This window comes from Vulpes vulpes, chromosome 6 (assembly GCF_048418805.1).
Source record: "Vulpes vulpes isolate BD-2025 chromosome 6, VulVul3, whole genome shotgun sequence".
Taxonomy (NCBI): domain Eukaryota; kingdom Metazoa; phylum Chordata; class Mammalia; order Carnivora; family Canidae; genus Vulpes; species Vulpes vulpes.
The window spans coordinates 39,276,842-39,293,650 of NC_132785.1; the positions used below are offsets into that span (position 1 = coordinate 39,276,842).

The 16,809-nt window shown below is 42.8% G+C and overlaps 1 protein-coding gene and 1 long non-coding RNA gene across 6 annotated transcripts in view; one reads left to right on the forward strand and one right to left on the reverse strand.

Moving 5' to 3' along the window:
- Positions 1–4,224, reverse strand: part of LOC112923769 (uncharacterized) — a 127,545-nt gene extending 123,321 nt beyond the window's left edge. For both annotated transcript variants that reach the window (XR_012002019.1, XR_012002020.1), the window contains exon 1: positions 3,411–4,224. This is a non-coding gene — a long non-coding RNA (uncharacterized lncRNA). The remainder of the gene's footprint in view (positions 1–3,410) is intronic.
- Positions 4,225–4,471: 247 nt separating this feature from the next.
- SLITRK5 (SLIT and NTRK like family member 5) lies at positions 4,472–12,220 on the forward strand. Of its 4 annotated transcripts, none has more exons than XM_026003615.2 (2): positions 4,472–4,811; positions 7,983–12,220. In XM_026003615.2, exon 2 carries the CDS (start codon positions 7,991–7,993, stop codon positions 10,865–10,867), a length of 2,877 nt encoding a protein of 958 aa, XP_025859400.2. In that variant the 5' UTR covers positions 4,472–4,811; positions 7,983–7,990; the 3' UTR covers positions 10,868–12,220. The 4 variants fall into 4 exon arrangements, with proteins under 4 accessions (XP_025859400.2, XP_025859402.2, XP_025859401.2 ...); XM_026003617.2 differs by lacking the exon at positions 4,472–4,811 and adding an exon at positions 4,818–5,350; XM_026003616.2 differs by lacking the exon at positions 4,472–4,811 and adding an exon at positions 5,059–5,403.
- The last annotated feature ends 4,589 nt before the right edge of the window (positions 12,221–16,809 follow it).

Genomic DNA, 16,809 nt, shown 5'->3' on the forward strand with positions numbered 1-16,809 from the left:
AAGTACCTATTTTTTAATTTTTTTAATGGAAATGTGCATACAAATTGAAATTTTCAAATAATAAAAAATGGAATGTAAGGTGAAAAATCTTCATTCTACTCAAGACTCCCCAGTCTTCTCCCAAAAGGCAAATGTCACGACTGAATTTGTGTATCCTTCCAGAAAAATTCTCTCCTCCCCCACAACAGTGTATACAGATGATGCTATACACACTATTAATAATGACAGAACCATATGCTTATATACACTGTTATTAAATGCTGAAGAGTATTCCAAGGTATAGATAGAGATGTACCACTTTTCATTTACACATGTGGGCTGTTCTTAGCTTTACAAATGTAAGCATGTGTTACAATGAACATCTTCTTACATAAAGTTTTGTACATTTTATTTTGGTACTGTAGGCTACTTTCTGAAAAGATAATTGTCAAAAAAATGCATCTTAAATTTAGGAAGAGAATTCCAATTGGTCCTTCAAAAAGAGTGTTTTAATACATAATCGGTCAAAAGATTATCAGAGTGTATTTACAAGGAACTGAATGAGGCAAGGAAGAAAATTGTCTACTTTACGCACATCTTTCTCTTACGTCACTGACAGCAAATCTCTAAGATTGTAAGTAACAAACTAGGTCTATAAGTGAATAAATAATCTTGGTGAAATTAATCAGTTGACCTAGCCCTTTTGGGTTCGGTAGACATCACTGTATGATCATTTTGATTGTTGTAATTTTTAATGTACCAAACCCATAAAAAAGTTATACTATTGTTATTTAACTTATCAATTACATAGAGAAATGATCATAAATGGTGACTCGTGTTTTTCCCACCAGGAGAAACTTTTCTGATTTTAGGGATATGTGTTATATATAATTTAAATTTAAATTTATATATAATATAAATTTGAAAGACATAAAAATATAATTTATATCTGAAAAATGTGTTTACCAGATAGGGTTGTCTAGACTTTTTAGCTACTACTAACACAAAAGTAATCTGTTAGAGCTAATTTTGGAGGAGTGTGGAATTATATTTATATTTATAGCTAATTTTGGAGGAGCCTGGAATTATATTTATATTTAGCATTATGTTTTATAATCTTACCAGTTAAGCTAACAAAAAGAAATGCAAGCTCTACTTACTTTAGATTTCAATAATGTTGATTAGTAATTACAAAATCTCATTATGATTACCAAGAATAATCTCTTTTAGGTTATTTCATAAGGGACTATAATTCTTGAGTAGGCATTTTAATATTCTAAGGAAACAATACACAAATGTAATATGATGAGATATTTTAAGAGGTGCATTTAGTATAAGAAATCTTCCAAAAAAAAAAAAAAAAAAAAAGAAATCTTCCAAATAGTCCATAAAACACTAAAATGACAATTCCAATATGAATTCACAAAAATATATGGTCAATTTCAGGTGATAAGTTATGCTCACTGTGGTTTGAATTTAAATTTTAATAGGGAAGTATCAGATTATGTCCATAATTTGCATTAATTATTGTCACATATATTACCATATATGAAACGTACTTATGATGATGGTAGATCATGGGCTCATTATAATATGTACAAATATATTCACAAACATTTAAACAAAGATTCCCAACTTTTCACATCCAACCAACTCAATCAAATAATGTTTAATTAAGTATAATGCCCTTAATTCTGGAGATCTATTTGACCAATCGTTTCATTTTCTAGTTCCCAAAGTGTTTATGTAATCCTGTGCATTCATTTGAGTATTGTATAAAAGCAAGTATACATATCATATGACTGTATTGTTTAGTATGGACTGAAACATAGATATGCTTGTTCTTGTAGCTAAAAGTCTTGGCTTAGGTTTGACCACTGTTACATGATTCATTTATTCTTTTCTAGGATATAGTCAATATTTAAAGCAAATAGGAGTCCAAAGACTGAAAAACAAGGATTTTCCTTATTTCTATGATGTTTTTCCCTCCTGAGTTCTTCTGTTTGGTCTTTGCATGTCACAGGGTTTTCTCAAAATTCACTTTCCTGCCGAGCAGCTTATAGAGACACCTAGCGGTAAGCCGTAATGGTGGCTTCTCAGGGAATCCTTAAGATTGAGTCAATGATAGAAAGTTGTCATCAGATATTCATTGGGGCCACAAGAAATAAACTAGACTATTTTTGTGTCAGTGTTTCTCACAAAACTGGCACCTAAAATAATTGCAAATATATTCAATACTTTTAGCATGACAAAATTTATTTTTAATTAGGATAATAAATCTTTAAAATGAAAATAATACAAAATCAAAAATTAAACCAAATGCTGATAATTAAGTACAATTGTGATGATTTAAGAAAGTAATGAAGTAAAGAACTAAAAATAGCTATAGCTATTTTGAAAAGTTCAATAATTGATTAAACCACTTTATACCTTTTCAGAACTTCTATGGAATTTGTCCACCTCGAAAATTATTACTGTGATAAAAATGCCAAAAGTTTCCAAATGTAAATAATATGTAATTTTAAGTTATTACATCTTAACACATTCACTTAAAATATAAAAGCAATATTATATTTTAAAAATAAATTTTCTAAAATATTTGTATCATAGTAGAAGACTATGGACTAAATAAAACAGACACTAACAAGACTTGAAGTTTAAGTTGCCTGTTTATTATATAAGGTACCTGCAGCAAGTGGCTGTCATTCCCCAGCCAAATGTTTCTAAATTTACAGGAAGGTCTTTTATAGGGTCTTATTGTCATTATTCAATATTACAGATTACTTCTTTTCTCCCTCTCTTGTACATGCCCTGAATTGAAACAAAATAAAACTGTTTTCAAACAAAGTATGTATAGATTACCTGATTTTAGCATATGTGCTGCCGAAGCAAGCACATGTATGGATTATCTGAAAAAATATTTGCCAAACAGACTGAGAAGAAATTTCAAGAAATGTTGCAAAACTTCAAAAGACTGGAATATTTACCACCTCTAGAGAACTTTTAATTTCAATACAGAGAGAGGATGTGGGAAGATATGTTTGTATAGTTTGTATATATATATATATATCAGAATCTTTATAATCCTATAATTAATCAAGACATTATAACCACAATAGTATCCTAGGTACTACCAAGGAGACAATATCAGTTATGTTTAGAATGATTCCAAAAAATAAATCATAATTAAATCATAAAATAAAGTAGATAAATATACTTAAGTGGTCAAACTACCCAGTTATCATAGAACAGGCACAGGTGCACTCAGCCTCCATTGGGCCACTTACTATGACTAACTTTTTTCCTATACCTGGGAAGGACTCCAGGGCTAATATCACAAACACTGGAAATATGCCTTATGAATGAATGTAAAGACCCCCCCTCTGGGGAGGGAGGCGCCTGGTTTCATGGAAAGAGGCAGGAATACTTACTGCAAAGATGACGCTAGTGGAGTTTAGCAGGTGACTCTTCAAGAAACTCGCTTCCTATGGATACTGCGTTTACTTAGGGGCTTCCAGCTTTTTAGTACATACCAAATGTATTCACCTTCTCTCTGAAAAGTCGTTCGCATGCCCTTGCATCGCTCAGACATACCTATAAAACGCAATTCTTAAAAAAAAAAAAAATTAGCCCCCCCTGTTTGCAGCTAGGATGAACCACTCCCTCTTCCAGGGTCCTTTAGAGTAAGTACAGGAGGCAGAGCAGGGGCTGCGTTATGCTAAGCGGCTGGAGGAAGGCAGGCGGTCAGCACAGGGCTGCTGTCGTCTGTCCCCGACCACCAAGAAGCCCGGCACCGTCGGGGTTATTTCCACTCCTCCCTTCTTCCATCCAAGGATCGCACAGTCCCACGCTTGTGTTACGCACATGGCCCAAGACTCCTCTGTCTCCCACGAGGTGACATCCGAGGAGGGCTCCGCTCGCGCCGCCCGAATCCAGGGACGCCTTCGCCCTCGGCTGCCATCTATCGGCCACCGCGCGGCCGCTTCGCCCCGGGCCCATCATGTCTGCTGCAGCTTGGCTCGCACCAGCGGCGCGACAATAAACAAGTGCACTGGACGGGGCCCTGTGCCCGAGCTGGAGCGGACGTCTCGGAGACCCCTGTGATGCTTACCGCGTTGCCACATCTTCAGCGCCCGGGAGGGAAGACGCGATTCTCTCCGAGTGTTTTAGAGCCGCCAGGCTGCCGGGACACGCCAGGGGCGTAGAACAACGCGGCTCCTGCCCCCCCCCCCGCCCGCCTCCCCCCGCCCCAGGCCCCCTAAAGGATGTCGGAGATAGAGAGTTCCAAATAATGACGATCGTGCGCCGCAGCTGGGGAAGGGACGAGAAAAACCCCTGCAAACACTGGGAGCGATGAAACCGCCAAGAGGATGCGGGAACCGTGCAAATACTAATTAGGGGCCGCGGCGGCGGCGGCGGCGGCGGCGGACTCGGCGCGGGGACAGCGGCGGCGGGATCCCAGCGCGGTGGTCGCCGCTGCGCGGGGGGCGGAGGACGGCGCAGGAGCCGGAGCCGCAGCCGCCGCGGGGGTAGCCGAGGGGCCGCTGCCACCTTCGCTCGCCCCCTCACTACCATGTACAGTGTGCGCTGCAAGAAGAAGGCGGGCGATGCATGCACACCCCCGCGCCCCGCTCCCTCTGGCTAGTCCCCGGGCGTGCGCCACTGACCAGGGGGGAATGTGGTGAAGCCCGCGAGGAGGAACGCCGAGGGGGGAGGGGAGGGGCGGCCAGCGCGAACCCAGGCCGAAGGGTGCGTGGAGCTGGAGGCTGCTGGAGGGGGCGGCGGCGGCTGCTGGCTTGGAGAGAAAGTTGCCCCTTATGCAGATGGCAACTGTAAGTACCCGCCTGGGGAGTGCGGCGAAGGGTGCCCGGGACCCTGCGATCGCGCGGTGGCGCGGGTGGGAACGAGTGTGCGAGCGAGCGTGAGTGCGAGCGGGTGCGAGCGCTCGGCGGGGCTGACCGTCACGTTGGAGGGGCCGGCGGTGCCAGGCAGCCTTCACGTCCCCTCCTCGGCTCCGCGCCTCCCCCTCCTCGGCTCCCTCCCCGCCCCGCCCGGCTCCGGCTCCGGCTCCCGGCCCCTGCCGCGAGGCGCCGCGACCGCGGGTCCTCCGCCGCCCCCTCCTCCTCCCTTCGCTACCGGCCGCCCGCGATCGCCCCCTCCTACCCCGCCCCCCACCCCGCTGCCCGCTCCACTACCGCCGAGAGCGCCGGGGAGAGCCGTTTGGGGAGCCCCGGGACCCGCGGTGGCCACCGCGGCGGCGGCCCCGGGCTGGCGGCGTCCGGGCGCCTCTTTCCTCCCGCCGCTCGGACCGCACTGCTCGCCGCCTCCTGCCCTGCCTGGGCTCGGGAAACCCAGTGCACACCCCAGAGAGGTATTTTTTATAGGGGCGGCTAGGATGAGTGGGCCCTGGAGATGTGAGACGGGGTAAGTCGACCGTTTACTTTGCAAAAGAGGCTCGCGTGTGTGTGTGTGTGTGTGTGTGTGTGTGTGTGTGCGGCAGCAGGGTGCCTTTCCTTCCCTCTCCTCCCTCCCCTCCTTCCTTCCCTTTCTCTTCCTTGGCTTTGGGGCGGAGTGGGGGAGGGGAGCCTCGCGTCCTGGAACTCCGGGTGCTTCAGCCTGGGCCGCTGTGGGAGCAGCTGTGCCCGGAGCAGCGGGTCCGGCCTGGGTGCTGGGCTCCAGCCCGCGCAGCCCCACTCTGTCCAATGCGGGATGGGCAGGGCGATGGTCTAGGGTCCAAATTCTTTGGGGCAAACAAATGCAGTTCCTCCGCCCCCGCCCTCCAAAAAAAATAATAATAATAATCTGAGATGTGATAATCTGACAATGTGCAACGCACCCACGAATTTACATCGGAGGTGCGTTTCCCAGTCAGAATGTCAGCCTTCCCCGGCTCATTCAACTTTATTTTCTCAAATTTTCGGGCTCCTTTGATGGCAAGGGGGAGGAGAAAGAGAATGGGGTTGAGAGGAAGCTCTTCGACCCCGGCTAAGCAGAACTGAATTAAAGTTGTAAACCCTCCAGTTGAATACCGGCTGGACACAATTTGCAATGGGCTGTCAGAAAGGGTGGGAGGTGAATGGGGGCGGGGAAGCAGAGGGAAGGAGGGGGAGGGGGAGGGGACCCAGCCCCCGCTGAATGGATGTGCAGATTTGATCCAGTGGAGAACTGAAATTTCAAGGTAAACGTTTTGCTTTCCATAGGGGGTGTTTTTGCCGCTTTTAAGCCAGGAGGCGTTTGCGGTTGCGTCGGGAGGTCGGAGGTACTTGTGAGGTTTATACGCTGTGATTCCGATCCGCCTCGACACGTCTGGGTGGCCACACGTGAATGTTTCGCAGGCACACTTGCACATGTGCGTGCGGATGCAGGGGCTCTTAATAGCGCGGGCTGGATTCAGCTAGGGGAGCAAGATCGAGGTCTCCAGGCTTGAACCCGTGACTCAGAAATGTCTTGGCTTTAGTTTTGGTTGCAATTCGACATCAGACTTCGGTGGTGGTGAGGCACAGGCAAGGCTGACTGGAGAAAAGGCTTGGGTTCCCAGAGCCCAGCATTTCTATCAAATCCACCCCCCCCCCCCCAGCCCCGCCGCAACCAACCCAACACGCACTCACACACTCACACGCTCTCCATTTATGTCCTTTCCCTTTTGAGTACCGCTGCCGACCCGAAGTAGGAAGTGGAAGGAAGCCTTTAAGAGGACAAAAAAGAAATCGAGAAAGAAAAGGGGGAGGGGGTCCGATTGATTCCTCGAGGAGATGAAATCAGGATATTAAAGCACAGACCACGGTCACTTGTCTCCCTCCCTTCACCCTTTCTATTTTGCCTATTAATCAGCCCGGGTGCCCTTTCTCTTAAAAGGAGGAGGAAGGGGGAGTGAAACGTTGACTATCAAATGTAATAAACAACTCCAGAGATGATGGGGATGCTGGTGAGGTGGTAGTTCAGTCCAAATCTCGCTAATTCAGTAGGGTTAGTTTTGCATACCGTGGCAAACGGACGCGGAGCGGGAGGCAAGGGAAGCGTTGGCGCTGGTCCTTGGTTTACTTTTAGCCGATTCCGGGTAAGCGGTAGGAACGTCCTCTTTAAACTCCAGGTATCGGGAGGTGTTCCGGGATTGCGGATGCCTTCGCCGAGTTCTTTGTAATCCACCGCGCAGAACTATTTCTGTGGCTTAAAGATGCGGTTGGGTAGCGTCGCTGACATGATCAATGAGGAGAAGTGGACGCAGGGCGCACTCAGAGAAGCGCTGCTAAGTGGCTCCGTGCATGCAATTAGGACGCTGATGTGCTTTAAAGCGTGGTAGTGAAGTCCACCATCAAAGCGAACGCGCCCTCCTTTTTCTCCATACTCAAAGCTCCTGAAGACAATTGGTGATTTAAAAGCTTCTTCTGGGTCCTTTTGATGCATTATCTTACATCTTTTCTGCCTCTGAAAAGTATTCTTTAGGTTCCCACCCTGGCATTTCCAGCATTGGTTTAAAATAGCCCAAGTATTGTGACTCCTTGCTTTTCTGTGAAAATGGGAGACCTTCACGGTGAACTGTTAACTGAGGAGGTTCTAAAAGAAAGGCAGAGGAGTTTGGTATAGGTGAGGTGGGGAACCTTGTAAAATGGTGCTTCTTTTCTCTTAAGTTAGAACCATGAAACTGAACTGACAGCCATTTTATGTATATTTATGGATTGGTTTTGAAAAGGGGGGGGGTAAGCAAGGAAAAACACTAAAATGGGATTTTTATCTAACCTGCCCTTATCTTGTAAAGGGCAGCATGTTCCTGTTGTATTCATTAGGAAATGAAATCAACCTTTAAATCAAAATGAATATGAGACATTAATAAAGTCTGAAGAATGTCGGTGTTCCACTGGAGTGGGGGGGGGGCTGTCATTCATATTCCCTCCTTCTGGATTTCAGAGAAGTATTAGGGAACAGAGAGACTTTCTTACCGATCCCTTAAATTTTTGTCATACTCTGTTGTTTCCTTTTTTTTTTTTTCCCTCTCTCCCTTGCAGGAGGTAAAATGCACACTTGCTGCCCCCCAGTAACTTTGGAACAGGACCTTCACAGAAAAATGCATAGCTGGATGCTGCAGACTCTAGCGTTTGCTCTAACATCTCTCGTCCTTTCGTGTGCAGAAACCATCGATTATTATGGGGAAATCTGTGACAATGCATGTCCTTGTGAGGAAAAGGATGGCATTTTAACTGTGAGCTGTGAAAACCGGGGGATCATCAGCCTCTCTGAAATTAGCCCTCCCCGGTTCCCAATCTACCACCTCTTGTTGTCTGGAAACCTTTTGAACCGCCTTTATCCCAATGAATTTGTCAATTACACTGGGGCTTCAATTTTGCATCTGGGTAGCAACGTTATCCAGGACATTGAGACTGGGGCTTTCCACGGGCTGCGGGGTTTAAGGAGATTGCATCTGAACAATAATAAGCTGGAACTTCTGCGCGATGATACCTTCCTTGGCCTGGAGAGCCTGGAGTACCTACAGGTCGATTACAATTACATCAGTGTCATTGAACCCAATGCTTTTGGGAAACTGCATTTATTGCAGGTGCTTATCCTCAATGACAATCTCTTGTCTAGTTTACCCAACAACCTTTTCCGTTTTGTGCCCTTAACGCACTTGGACCTGCGGGGGAACCGGCTGAAGCTTCTGCCCTATGTAGGGCTGTTGCAGCACATGGATAAAGTTGTGGAGTTACAGCTGGAAGAAAACCCCTGGAATTGCTCCTGTGAGCTGATCTCTCTCAAGGATTGGCTGGACAGCATCTCCTACTCGGCCCTGGTGGGGGATGTGGTTTGTGAGACCCCCTTCCGCTTACACGGCCGAGATTTGGACGAGGTGTCCAAGCAGGAACTTTGCCCAAGGAAACTTATTTCAGATTATGAGATGAGGCCACAGACGCCTTTGAGCACCACGGGGTATTTACACACTACCCCGGCCTCGGTGAATTCCGTGGCCACTTCTTCCTCTGCTGTTTACAAACCCCCCTTAAAGCCCCCTAAGGGGACCCGCCAACCCAACAAGCCCAGAGTGCGCCCCACCTCTCGGCAGCCCTCCAAGGATTTGGGCTACAGCAACTACGGCCCCAGCATCGCCTACCAGACCAAATCTCCGGTGCCTTTGGAGTGTCCCACCGCGTGCACTTGCAATCTACAAATCTCCGATCTGGGCCTCAACGTCAACTGCCAGGAGCGCAAAATCGAGAGCATCGCAGAGCTGCAGCCCAAGCCCTACAACCCCAAGAAAATGTATCTGACGGAGAATTACATTGCTGTTGTGCGCAGAAGCGACTTCCTGGAGGCCACGGGGCTGGACCTCCTCCACCTGGGCAACAACCGCATCTCAATGATCCAGGACCGCGCCTTCGGGGATCTCACCAACCTGAGGCGCCTCTACCTGAATGGCAACAGGATTGAGAGGCTGAGCCCGGAGTTGTTCTATGGCCTGCAAAGCCTGCAGTATCTCTTCCTCCAGTACAATCTCATACGTGAGATTCAGTCTGGGACTTTCGATCCGGTCCCAAACCTCCAGCTGCTATTCCTGAATAACAACCTCCTGCAGACCATGCCCTCGGGCGTCTTCTCGGGCCTGACCCTTCTCAGGCTGAACCTAAGGAGTAACCACTTCACCTCCTTGCCCGTGAGTGGAGTTCTGGACCAGCTGAAATCCCTCATCCAAATCGACCTGCATGACAACCCCTGGGATTGTACCTGCGACGTGGTGGGCATGAAGCTGTGGGTCGAGCAGCTCAAAGTGGGTGTCTTGGTGGACGAGGTCATCTGCAAGGCGCCCAAGAAGTTTGCGGAGACGGACATGCGCTCCATTAAGTCGGAGCTGCTGTGTCCGGACTACTCCGACGTGGTGGTTTCCACGCCCACGCCCTCCTCCATCCAGGTCCCGGCGAGGACCAGCGCGGTGACCCCGGCGGTCCGGATGAACAGCACCGGGGCCCCCGCGGGCTTGGGCGCGGGCGGAGGCGCGTCGTCCGTGCCCTTGTCCGTGTTAATCCTCAGCCTGCTGCTGGTTTTCATCATGTCCGTCTTCGTGGCCGCCGGGCTCTTCGTGCTGGTTATGAAGCGCAGGAAGAAGAGCCAGAGCGACCACACCAGCACCAACAATTCCGACGTGAGCTCCTTCAACATGCAGTACAGCGTGTACAGCGGCGGCGGCGGCGCGGGAGGGCACCCGCACGCGCACGTGCACCACCGCGGGCCCGCGCTGCCCAAGGTGAAGACGCCCGCGGGCCACGTGTATGAGTACATCCCCCACCCCCTGGGCCACATGTGCAAAAACCCCATCTACCGCTCCCGGGAGGGCAACTCCGTGGAGGATTACAAAGACCTGCACGAGCTCAAGGTCACCTACAGCAGCAACCACCACCTGCAGCAGCAGCCGCCGCCGCCGCCGCCGCCGCCGCAGCCGCAGCCGCCGCCCCCGCCGCAGTTGCAGCTGCAGCCGGGGGAGGAGGAGAGGCGGGAAAGCCACCACTTGCGGAGTCCCGCCTATAGCGTCAGCACCATCGAGCCCCGGGAGGACCTACTGTCGCCGGTGCAGGACGCCGACCGCTTTTACAGGGGCATTTTAGAACCAGACAAACACTGCTCCACCACCCCCGCCGGCAACAGCCTCCCGGAATATCCCAAATTCCCGTGCAGCCCAGCTGCTTACACTTTCTCCCCCAACTATGACCTGAGACGCCCCCATCAGTATTTGCACCCGGGGGCAGGGGACAGCAGGCTGCGGGAACCGGTGCTCTACAGCCCCCCCAGTGCTGTCTTTGTAGAACCCAACCGGAACGAATATCTGGAGTTAAAAGCAAAACTAAACGTTGAGCCGGACTACCTCGAAGTGCTGGAAAAACAGACCACATTTAGCCAGTTCTAAAAGCAGAGGAACTCCCTTGGAGCTTTTGCGTTTAAAACAAACAAGCGAGCAGACACACACGGTGAACACGTTTGATTACTTGTGTTGTTTCAACGTTTAGGGTGAAGTGCCTTGGCACGAGATTCTCAGCTTCGGCAGAAGATACTGAAAGGGTGTGCAGTTTCCTTTAGGTTTTTACACACGGGGAAAACATTTGTGTAAACTGGGCACATCACTTTCCCTTCCTGCGTGTGGGGGAGGAGAGGAGAAGGGTTCATGGAGGGCAGTTTGCTGCGCAGGTGACTCGTTAAGAAGGTCGCAGTTATTTTTGTAGTGGTCGGAAGTGCTATGAGTGGTGGAAGATGGCAGCGCATAGATTCTACTCTTCTTCTTTTGTTCCCTTTCCCTCCCCACCTCCCCCACCCCCTTTAAGCCATGGGTGGGTCTAGATGGCTTTTGTGGAGAGATTAGCACACCCCAACTTTACTAGAAAGTTTGTTCTCTCTCTTTCCCTCCCCGCCCAGCCTTCTCTCCTTCTCTGCCTCCCTTCTTCCTCTCATTACTTTTCCTTTCTTTTTAAAGGGATGTGTTTGTATGCATTCTGGACATTTGAATTAAAAACAAAAATACTGTGATCTGGAAAAAGGATCACCATAGATGTGGACAAATCATTAAAATTACAGAGCTATATGATCCATAATTGATTAGTCAAAATAACTTATTGATGAAATATACAAATATTTTATTGTAGCACCTATTTTTATATACACATTTAGCATTTCTCTTTCCTTCACTATTTAGCCTATGATTTTCACAGAGGTGTCTCACTGTATTAGGAGCTGCATTTCCAAAACCGAAGTGGTATCAGGAAAGCATTTTAAATCGTTAAAAATATGGAGAACTTAATGGGAAAATCATAAAGCCAATGCAACCCACCCAATTGGATCTGTAATTAATTTTTAAAAACCTGATTGTATCCCAATGTATAAAAGACAAAAATTAGGGCAATTAATCGGGTCATTTGAGTAAGAATCGTGTGCAAGTTTCCGGTTTATTAGAGAAGATTTAAAAGTATTTTTATTAGTCAACCAAAATGATGTATTGATTTGACTACTATTGTAGCCGATTTTTGATTGTTTAACCAAACCCAGTTGCATTTGTACAGATCCACATGTACTGGCACCTCAGAAGACCAAATGATGGACTGTACAAATCTCTATACAATGTCTTTATCCCTCTGGGCAGCAAGCAATGATGATAACCACAAACAGGATCTCTGTAAGATGGGGCTACTGTTGTTACAGTCTCATATGTATCCCAGCACATGTAATTTTTTAAATAGTTTCTGAATAAACACTTGATAACTATGTCAAATATGAGGGACTGAAGTAATGATTACTTAAGGTACAGAAAAAAATAGCTATGTGTGATTGACTGAATCCTCATTATTAACAATTAGGACATAGTAGCTAACTCTTACTCTTGTTATAAAAAAAAAAATTCCCCTAATTATCAAATTTGAATATATATGTATATATATATATGTAAAATTTGCCTTTGCAAATTCAGGGAATTATGTTTTTCTAAATGTGGCATTTAATGTTTATTAATGAAATTTCAATTGTATACTTTCTTTCCTTACTCAAGTATCCGTCTAATATATGGACCGTGGTAAGTAATAGATTGCCTGTTCATTTTTCTCCCAATGTTATGTATTTTGTTATGTCAGTATTATTTATTCAGTCTACAATTCCCATGGTTTCCTAATCTTCCCATATTCCCATGGTTTTCCTGATTTTAATTTGTGTAAGACTACCTTCAATAATTATGATGGATACTTTACCTGAAGTTGATCTATATCCTAAATGTTCAAAAGTTAGTGGGTATAAGCTGTTCACCTCTGAGTAAGGTTTGCCAGTGAAATTAGGTTAGTTTTTAAGAGTAGGAAATGTTTGAATTAATCTGAAACTTAAAGAGCCATGTGCTTCATTGCTATTGGTGGATCTTCCCAAAATCTCACCTGAAATGTGTACAATATCAAGGGCTGTTCATGAGCTTTATGTTTAAAGAACACTTTCCATGGCATTCTGCCACAAAGAGGCAGCATTCACCCATGAGTAAATTGACAGTAACTGCTTGAATTCAGATTGAACAGGTGGTAACAGTTTCCCTGAGGAATTAAAAAAAAAAAAATTAGTAAACGTACATCGGTCAAGTGAAATAGACTAACCCCATTCTGTGCAACATTTTCCCTTCCAGAATTTTCTTTCAAAGCGCAAAGTAACAAGCTTAATAATGCCATGATATTATCATGAAAAGAAAAAAAAAGTATCTCTTACTCTTCATCTACCTCCTCCATATTAGATCCAGGATTAGAAAAGAAAAATAAGTAATAGCATTTATTTGACTTCACAACTGGAGTTGTTATTAATTTTTCTTCACAATGGGAGTCATTTTTTCAATGTCAAAATCACTTCCTCAATATTATATGTAGATACGACAGTATTGTATAAATTATAAAATATTAATACAAAGTGGAATCTTCCATGTAACTACGTTTTAGTTCTTAATCGATGCATAAAAAGTAAGAGATAAGAATTACATGAAACTAAAGATGTAGTTCTGAACAAAATACATAGCTTCCAAAGAAAGTCTGTTGATGGGTTTTTCAAAGATTAACAAAATAATGTTAAATAATGTTATTATTTCAAACCAGCACTATTGCACATAATTTTGTCACATACGCTTTCTTCGGGTGAGCTCATTTGTACTTCTCCTCTTCCTAAGGTGTCCAACTCTCTTTTTTAAATCTCAAAAATAACAATTGTCTGATTTATGAAAAGAGATGACTTATAATTTTTAAATTATATTTTTCCCAATTGTATTAAGAGGATAAAAGTAAACTTGTTCCTGCTCTAATAAATAAACTTGAAAATTTTTAACATGTAGAGTTATAAAACTGTGTAGAATTAAAAAAAAATGAATTCTCTTTCTCCTTATACATGGTTTCCAGCCAATCCATTAACATATACAATAGAACATGAATTATGTGGTTTTGAATTATTTGATTTTTGGTTTTTCAGGTTGTTCACTGAGGAAACAATTAAATCAGGTATATCAGTGGTATATGATTGGATTAAGGAACCCTGCAAATTCTCTCCGTAGAATTTTGGAGAACAATATGTAATGTTTCAGGCATCAATTAAAATTTGGATGCAGACTAAGCTTACTCTTTGTGCTTGTTCCATTTGATATGTTGCATAATCTCATACAAATATATTTCCAGGTAGACATTATAAAATCTTATTTTTCTCTATATGAATAGAGTGTAAATACTTAAATTATCTCAGAGAAAGTAAATATATTCTATGTAAATGTGATTATTGGTATGCTACTATTCAAAATTACCTACACCAAAACAATTGATTAAAGTTACATTTTAATCAACTTTAGCATAAATATACTCAGAACACATATCTTTCATTTAGGCAAAATTATCACCTTTCCACGTGTGAAGTGTAAACTTTGGGTAAATGTTCTTTATACCCATGTCTGTCCCCCACCACTGTTATCCCACCTGCAAGAGGAAAGTCAAACTGTGTACAATGAAAACATCCACACATCATGTGGAAAAGGTTAGGACTTAAGAACCTAAATCAAGATACCAGTTTCTTGCCCTATAGCATTAAATCCATTCTTATTACTAAGTTATGTTGTTAGCAAATTATTCAAATTAAATATGTATCATTTCTTTCCCTATTCTATTTTTCCTTTCTTCCTTTTTTCTTATATCTCCCGCTTGCCTCTCCCCCTGTCTTATTCTTTCTCTTCATTATTTTTCAGTTGGGCAAGAGAGAGAGGGAGAATAGTCCAGTCCCTGTTTGAAATGCCAAAAAACTAGCTATTTAACATCAAAACTAGCTACTCAATGGATTGTTCCCAGCCACACAACGCAACTAATGAAAATAGAACAGACCACAAATATGCTTCTGATTCATTCAGGAATATGCTCTTGTTGAACTTTTCAGGTAGCTCCGAATTAAGGTATTTGCAGAGATGGCAAAATACTTAGTTAAGCAGTTTTAAGACCAAATTTTACACTGAGAAAGAAGAACCTAAAAACAATGAAAGAACCAATTTAAATGCTAAAAGATGGGAGCATTGAATTCGTTGATTTTCAAAGGGAATAAAATGTTAAAAGGTAAAATTATACTGTTACCAAATTAACTATTTTACTTATGAATAATGTTTCTGAAAGTCCTCCAATGTTCTCTACCTTTTTTGCTACTACAAATATATGTATTTTTGCAGGTACAAAATTAAAGAAAATGGGTGGACATTAGTCATGTACATAAAAATAATTATCTAACATCTATATCCAACAGCTTATGTCAATTTATACTGCATTTGACAGCTGTACATTTTATCATTAATTTTATTTTAATTCAATTTAGTGCCTTTCTATAATTATCCATATATATTTCCATGAGTTTGTGTAGCATGTATATGGCATGCAAAAATACATATTATCAAAGAGAGCACTGCATACTAAATTTTCATCTGGAGTCCTTTATATTTCAAATTGTTAAAATTATTTCAAATTCTACTTTTTTCATGGTCTATGCTGTAGGCATGTTAGACTGAGGGAAAGAAAATTATGTCATGCAGTATTATGTTTGAGTGTGACAATATTATAATACTCTTTTCTTCCTCTGTTTATAGCAGATTTCTTGGCCTACAAGACACAGGTCAAATATTTCTCATGGTAATTGTACCAATATTATAAATGAATAACTTTTATACTCATTTTTAAAAGGACAACATTTACCCTTACTTAAGTTTAAGAGTGACTTAGATTACTTCTTATAAAAAAAAATCTGAAGATCAAAACAAATATTTCATAAAGAATTGATGTAATGCAAGTATGAAATAAGTTTACTTTCTTACTTTCTATTTACTGTCGAAATGAAAATGTAATGGTGCATTGTGTAATGCTAAGTATATCAGATACATTTTTACTAGAGATTAGAAAATTCCTTTTATAGAAGAGTATTGTTCATAGTGATATGTTGAATGGAAGTCTTCCAGAGAGTCCTTTTTCTTAATTAAGTACCTTCTTCAGAACATGAAAGAATATTGTATATTTCTACTACAAAATGAACACATACATGTTTAAATATTACATGTATTTCTAAAAGTGGAAATTGTGAAACATTGTGTCAAGGACACATTGTTTTCTTTTTTAAATTTCACCTATGCAGAAATGGAACTGTGGCTTTATTGAATCGAAGGCTCATTAATGTCATGATCCATTTTAACAAACTCATTTACAGATCATTAGGTTTTAAGAAATGCTTTCAATATATCATGATAGAAATTCAATTTAACTTTGATTGTTCAATATCAAATCCTATACATGCAAGTAGGAAAATTCGGTGACTTTTCAGTCTTCTGGAATATGCATTTTAGATTTTGTTACAAATTTATTTCTACCATCAATAATAATTTCTAGTGGTGCCAGTGAATACCTGTTTGAAGAATTTTATTCTATGCTTCCTTAAAAACAAGGCTTAATATTGAAACCAAATTTGCTATAGATTTTCAATTTGTAATTAGATATGTGCCTATTTAAATAAAATATGAAGAATAGCAGTAAACCCATGTTAAGCAATTAGCAAAATTCTTTGTCAGATACCTCAATAAGTTTTTTGACCAGCAAGTTTTATCCATGGAGAGGTGCATCCGGCTCATATAAACAAAAAAATTAAATATTAAATATAAAATTAATATGTAAAATGAATAGCTGATCAATAAAACATTTTACTTGTAATGATTTATCTAAATTATCTGTACAAAGTGATGTTTTTTTAAACATTACAACAATAGAATATTTTTACTATATTTAAGTCCAAAGTCAAAAGGGTATTTGACTTCTGAAAATACCAGTAATAATGGGGAACATA